The following is a 7,319-nucleotide window of genomic DNA, read 5'->3' as shown; positions in this document are numbered from 1 at the left end:
AAAAAGCGATGAACATAGCAGCTTTGAGAGAGAACAAAATAACAGACACGAGACATTCTGGGTACAAAACCATTTTTCTGCCAATGTATTTCCGTAGTGTTTGGTATTTATTAAAGCGTTATATTCATTCTTGTTATTCTTTTCTTTATATAATATATATATATATATATATATATATATATATATATATATATATAATATATATATATATCCAAAGATCCTAGCTGAGTAATATTGCATAATTTATTTTCCTTCAGCATACATCGATTTTTCCCTTCCTGTTTTTCTCACTCACTTAATGTCCGATATCGGAAAGAAGTTTTACCAGTCTTTTCACCGTTTTTGTTTTTATCAATCATGGGGTAATTTTCATTTACTTCCCCTTTCGCCCATGGCTGAAGATTGCCTGAGCCGAAGAGTAAGGAAAAGAGAAGACAAAAGACTTGCAGTCCAACCGCGACGAACAATATGACAAACCAGCCTCCTCTTGTTTTCTGTTGAGAGTAAAATAAGGATATTTTGTTCCATTAAGCAATTGTAAATTAATAAAGGAAGATTGGATGAAATAGATACCAGACACTTTTTAATACAAGCAATGAGGTGCCACGTTTTTAGCAGACACCAACGAACAGGTCTCACCGATTCTCTCCATCAGCCCTTCTTTTTCTTCTTCTTCTCCTCTTCCTCCTCCTGCTGCTGCTGTTGCTCCTCCTCTTCCTCCTCCATCTTCTTCTTCTTCTTCTTCTTCTTCTTCTTCTTCTTCTTCTTCTTCTTCTTCTTCTTCTTCTTCTTCTTCTTCTTCTTCTTCTTCTTCTTCTTCTTCTTCTTCTTCTTCTTCTTCTTCTTCTTCTTTCGGATCGTTCAGGCAAGTCAGAAGAGAATGTTTATATGATGGAAAGTAATTTGCGATGCATCAACGTTCAATCTTAAGGGTATTATCGACGTGTACTTATTCGCAGTTCTGATAAGCCAAATTGTAATGGACTTATTGTTGTAATGGAAATACTATCAAACCAACACAAAATAGTGACCAATACAACAATATTAAATCACGCCCCTATAATTGCGTTTGGTTATCAGACCTCAAAATATGTACACATTGGATAGTATGCAATTTTTACTGTCAATTTAACGCAACAGAAAAACTGACTATATTATGGTTAATGAAGGACTACGATTTTGTCCTCTTGGTGCAACAATTTTAGGACGATTCATTTATCAGGTTTAAAATAATGCAACAGTGATATGGTAGGAATTTTCTCACCTCAGACTCAGACGTTAGATTTCCAGTAATAACAGGGATGACAAATGATACCCATGAGGTCAATGCCTGACCAAGTCCAGCTAAAAATCCTGCGTGAGCGGGACTTAAATCCCCAGGGTTCGCCATGAAGCCGATGTAGCAAAACTGTATCCCAATACCACCAGCAAGGAAGATGCAAAACGCACTCACAAATTCGTCCACAGGCAGGACGGCCAGTACTCCGAGGCTCACTGCTAACAGTATTTTTGCTGTTAAAGAATATATATATATATAAATATATATATATATATATATATATATATATATATATATATATATATATATATAAAACATTTCAAGTATAATTATGTTTATTTAACTTCTACAACATTGTTTCAAGCGTTAGCTTGAAACAATGTTGTAGAAGTTAAATAATCATAATTATACTTGAAATGTTTTATAAATAGCTGCTTTTATAAAAAAGTTGAGCACTATTATTGTTTCATGGTTTTTGTTTTTATAATTTATATATATATATATATATATATATATATATATATATATATATATATATATATATATAACGTTTAAGTTTGGTTCTTTCTTTTTTGAGCCTTGTTTACAACATTGGACTATTTGAAAGGATATCATTTTCATTGGTCTTTCAGGGTTAAATAAAGAAAAAGAATCCAAAAACTAATCGTATAGCACCAAAGGAAAACGAGAAATGGCTATTCACATGGTGGAAACAAATGCGGACAAAGTACCAAGAAATGAAACAATAAAGAATATTTTATACATTCCGAAAAAATGTACAAAATACCAAACAAGAAATGTTGCGGGCTCAAAACTATCCTCGGCCAGAAACAGTTTTATTGCAATTAGCTAAAGAAGGGTTTTGAGCACAGAACGTTCCGTGTTTGGTGTTTCGCACTTTGTTGAAGCTGTTATCTTCATTTGTATTCAATGCTTTTTACTGTCCACAACGTCTAGCAGCGTAGAATCACTTTTGACAAAGTACCAAGACGCTATCACTACATTGCCCTGACATGCAGAATTACAGCGTAGTAGTTAAATCTATTTCATTATCATTTTTAATTTATAGAGTTGCTTTGTTTGTTTTTAATGATTGTATGTTCGTTTCTAGAATAAATTTTGGTCTAGTCTATATGTCTTGGTGTATTGGTTTGTTTTGTTTTGTTTTACAGTAATTATTTCGGGGGGGGGGGGAGAATAAATACATAAATAAATAATATTCCCTTTACTCAGGAGAAATGTTTCTTTATGCTATATTCCAAGGGCTGACTGGAATAATTCAGGCGTCAGCCGCAGTGCAGCTCCGAAAACAGAGCAAGGGTGAGGTGACTTGTTCAAGGCCACACAATGCAGAGGGTATTCCAACTACGTACGTTTCGGATACGAAGCAAAGACCGTCATGCTGAACCACGCTGTCCCCCGTTCGAGAATCAAGAGATGGTATGGGAAAAGAGATATTTAAAAAATCAACAAACTTACAAATGGCCTCGTTAGATTTCCTCATGCATGTTGTGGATATCCATCGTTTTGCTACAAGTTTGTCTGACACATATCCTACGACGAAGGCAGTCGGTGTTGCAATCAAAAAAGGGACAGAGGAGACCGTGTTGATCTGTGGACAGTGTAACAATAATCTATTCTTTTTTTAAAAAATAGGGGGTCAAGACTATTCCGTACAGTCAATGTTACATTTTTTATCATCGAGTACAGAATAACTAGCAAATCAAGAAATTATAAAAAATTTGGGTTTTTTTAACAGATTGAAATACCGAGTAGTAAAACTCTCTTTAATTGAGGGTGATTTTATCAGCCGTTGACTCGAACGAACATTTAAGAAAATCTGCTGGAGCGTAATGCTCGGTCCTTCATTTTACATTTGTCCGCCTTACCAGGCCGATCAACGCTGATGGTTAAAAACATTCGTCACGATCTCTGTTAATTTCACAATACAGTAATATGATAATTAAAATAGAGAAATGCTTGTTCGAAATAGCTTTTACTTCTCCGAAAATACTGCGATTTCTGCGAGTTAATTAATCTAAACCTGCTACTGATGTCACTATCATATAAAGAGTTACCTCTCATCTTTTCTTTTTTTTTTAAATTCTAACCCTTGACCTATAAAAATTGCTGTGATTGAAGATTAAAAATTATACAAATATTTAAAAAGTAACAATCTTTATCTAAATGTGACTAATTTGTCAATTTTATTAGCATTCTTTAAATTATTACTTCTAATCTTAAAATTAAACTTTAAATCTAAAATTACTTAACTTTCTGAAATTATCTTCATACATGACATTTTTTATTATAAGAATAGATAAAGTGATATTATGTGAGAGTATATTTTTTAAAAAGCGTGTGTGAGTCCTCGTCTGTCACTCGTGATAGTACGTAGAAACCATGTCTACATTCGATAGGGCATTCTGACCGGTCATTTGACGTTGGGAATCGCTATCAGGCAATCCTATTGCCAAATTCCTTTGCAGACAACTACAGACTTTATTACCAGACCTATTTTGATCGTTTTTGGCTCATACGATTCGCCTCGATCGATGTCAATGTCTATAACACAGAAATAAAAGCATAATAGATGACTGCCTAATACTAATAATAATTATAACGATAATAATGATAAAAATAATCATTATTATAACGATAATGTTGATGATGAGAATAATAATAATTATAATAATAATAATAATAATAATAATATAATAATAATAATATAATGATAATAATAATAAATATATAATAATAATAATAATAATAATAATAATAATAATAAATAATAATAATAATATAATAATAATAATAATAATAATAATAATAATAATAAAGATAATAATAGATAATAATAATAATAATAAATAATAATAATAATAATAATAATAATAATAATAATATAATAATAATAATAATAATAATAATAATAATAATAATAATGATAATAATAATAATAATAATAATAATAATAATAATAATAATAATAATAATAATAATAATAATAATAATAATAATAATAATAACTGTGATAATAATGATGATGATGAAACTCACAATATTTTAACAACGCCTCATTACAATAGAACAAAAACTAAACAAAAAATAAAAAGTAAATGTTCGTGGACTGACCTTCCAATGTGATAATTTCAAGATATCTCTTAGAAATACTGGACCTTGTGTCATGATGGTGTAGTAGGCATATTCTGTGGCAAATTGACCCATCAGGAATGCCCATACTGGTAAAGAACGTAAGATTCTACAGTAGGGAATTCTAAAAAAAAGTATCAGAAGAAAGGAGGAGAGAATTTCTGTATTTTTAAAGTGAATTCCTGCGCTGCAAGGACCTGTGGACTGTACAAGGTAATGTGTAAAAATAAATATAAGTGTTTATAAAACAACAAAATATCAAACACTGAACGTTTTCGGTTCAAACCCCTTCTTCCGCTATTAACAAAAACAGTAAAAACGTTAATATATATTGGTCACTTTAAATCCAGAACTGGTAGATAGCGTCCTATCCAAATGGTAGCAACCAATTATAGAAAGAGGGATAAACTCCGGCTCCATGAGCACTCGTTTCACAAGCAAAGGGACCGAGATCTATCCCAAGTGCAGACGCAATATTTTTCTGACCCCCCCCCCCCCCTTCCCACTGCTCTCCCCTCTGTAGTATCGCCTAGCAGGTAAAATGTCTCGTTCTACATGTTACGTGTTGCTGCTGGTTAGGGTACCCTTGGTAACGCGCTTTGAGCACGTTTAGTGGAGAGTGCGCTAAATACAAGCTCATGTTTTTGTTTAGTTTTATGAGGATACAGAAATAAAAGATGAGGCAGAGGTATCATCACTAGCAGCTGATCTGCGTAGACTCTCCGAACTTCTTGCGAAACAGATAGGTTTCCGCAGTCTATGTGAGTGCTGTCATTCAGCCATCGCATATATCTGTTCCCAGCTTCTGTTGGTCTACTCTTCTCTCTGCCGTCCCTGTCTGCAAATGCTTCTAATGATTCGGGCAGAGGTGGAGGAGGGAAAAGAAGAGGAGGGGGAAGGAGAGAAGAGGAGGAGGAGAAGAGAAGGGAGAGATGAAGAAGAGGGGTTGGAGGAAGAAGAGAAGGAAGAGGAAGTGGAGGAAGAGAGGAAGGATGAGAACGAGGAAAAGGATGAGGAAGAGGAGGAGGAGGAGAAGGAGGAAGAGGAGGAAAAGAAGGAGGAAGAGAGGGACGGGAAGTTAATGTATGTATCAATATGAGCAACTCACTCCCTTGCTTTGTCCTCATGTACTCTGTACTTCGTAATGTATTTAGCCTCTTGTTGACTTATGAAACGATTGTTGGTTGGAAAATCTGTCACGCCAAATAACATAACCAGGCCTACCAGTACCTGAGAAATTCCTGGAATGATGATGATTATGATGACGATAATGATGATTGAGGATAATCGATAATGATGATGATGATGATGATGATGATGATGATGATGATGATGATGATAATGATGGTGATGATGATGATGATGATGATGATGATGATGATGATGATGATGATGATGAGGATGAGGATGATGAATTATAAATTGCATTTTGAGAACAGTGGCGACAAAGTGTGCTGTGCTGTATACAAGTCATATAAATATATTCAAGAAACAAAAGTTGAAACAGATTAAAAACGAACAAAGACTGCAAACAATTTTGTTTGTAACATCAATGTTTTTGGTTAAATAAAAGGGGGAATATGCCAATATTTTTAAAGACATTTTATGGTTATAATGCTTGCCACCAATACATTCAACCAACTCCAACATTTATGGAGTAGAAATAACATAATCAATGAGAATAAACGAATACAGATTTACGAGGCACTGATTATTCCGATATTGACATATAATTGTGGAATCTGGGGCCTCACAAAAGAGAACTTAGAACGTCGCGTAATCGTAATCTATTGGCCAGAGACAAATACTGATCTCTATGAAAAAAAGCGTCCAACGCCTGAATACAATAATAAAAGAACAGCGATGGAGACTATTTGGTCACATCTTACGTCGTGAAGATAACATTACAGCCCATCCCAATGACAGAATATTTCCTTCATGGAAACAAATATCTGGGAGACCACCAACACCAATAGTAACTACCCTGAATCAGAATCTCTCTACATATCAGAAATTCCTGGATTTTAGATGAGGCTGAATTCATCCCTGAAGAACTAAGAAATACTGCAGTGCCCTCCGTACTAAAGTCACATAAGATCTTGACATCCTCAAAACTCTGGCCCAGGACCGTGACCAATGGAAATTATTAACAACATGGATGGAGAGAGCAGCTATACTTATCGACCATGACTGAATCACAGAATTCTAAGCAAGCGTCATTCGGGCTACGAGGCTTACTACTATTAATACAACTACTGATGGTCATAACTCCTGAAGCCTGCTGTGAGTTTAAAAGGCTAGGACAGTCATAATAGGGAACAAAAGTGTGATGTAAACAAAACTATTCCTAGCTCTAAAGTGTAAAACCACATCGGACTGGATAAATTCTTGTAAATGATCTTCTGGTTTCAGAGTGATTGAATCGTATTTTATAGCTTAATAAATGCTGGTCGCCAATAAAAGTTATCCACCCTCGATCTTTTACGTTCCGCAATTCTTAGAAATAGTTATGCCGCCTTATGATTCTATAATATATATCATGTAAACGACTGATTATTAGTCTCCCAAAGGACTGGTTACATACACTTCCAATGAATTGGGAACCGGAAAATATAAGGTGTGACGTCATGACTTTTCTTCCCTATCATATTAGTACGTATTGAACAAGAGACAGGGGAAGAGATGGCAATTCGAATTTGACTGTCAGGCGGTATCAGCATGCACGGATTGAGCCATAGAGACTGAAGTACAGAAGGCAAAATTGTATCTGTGTCATAAACTCCGTTCAATTCACTGGTATTAGCTGGTATCACTACATGTGCTCAAGGTGCTTTACAAAGGGACTCAAACTAACAGAAAAAAAAACTAAAAATGTGGGACAAGACAT

At 34.3% G+C, this 7,319-nt stretch overlaps 1 protein-coding gene across 4 annotated transcripts in view; it reads right to left on the bottom strand.

The window, feature by feature from the left end:
- Window positions 1-210: 210 nt before the first annotated feature.
- LOC144969580 (sialin-like) overlaps window positions 211-7,319 on the bottom strand; it is a 31,780-nt gene continuing 24,671 nt past the window's right edge. For 3 of the 4 annotated variants that reach the window (XM_078908723.1, XM_078908722.1, XM_078908724.1), the window contains 5 exons: window positions 5,541-5,673; window positions 4,415-4,556; window positions 2,759-2,891; window positions 1,265-1,512; window positions 211-494 (listed from right to left, as the gene is read on the bottom strand). In XM_078908723.1, the coding sequence (XP_078764849.1) occupies window positions 288-494; window positions 1,265-1,512; window positions 2,759-2,891; window positions 4,415-4,556; window positions 5,541-5,673 (863 nt within the window). In that variant the 3' untranslated portion in view covers window positions 211-287. Of the gene's footprint in view, window positions 495-1,264; window positions 1,513-2,758; window positions 2,892-4,414; window positions 4,557-5,540; window positions 5,674-7,319 lie in introns of those variants that run through there. The other variant, XM_078908725.1, reaches the window with a different exon arrangement.

The sequence above is a fragment of the Berghia stephanieae genome, chromosome 3 (assembly GCF_034508935.2).
Source record: "Berghia stephanieae isolate SIO BIC M18660-M18661 chromosome 3, UCSD_Bste_1.3, whole genome shotgun sequence".
NCBI classification, from domain to species: Eukaryota; Metazoa; Mollusca; class Gastropoda; order Nudibranchia; family Aeolidiidae; genus Berghia; species Berghia stephanieae.
This window is presented reverse-complemented; position numbering and strand designations above follow the sequence as displayed.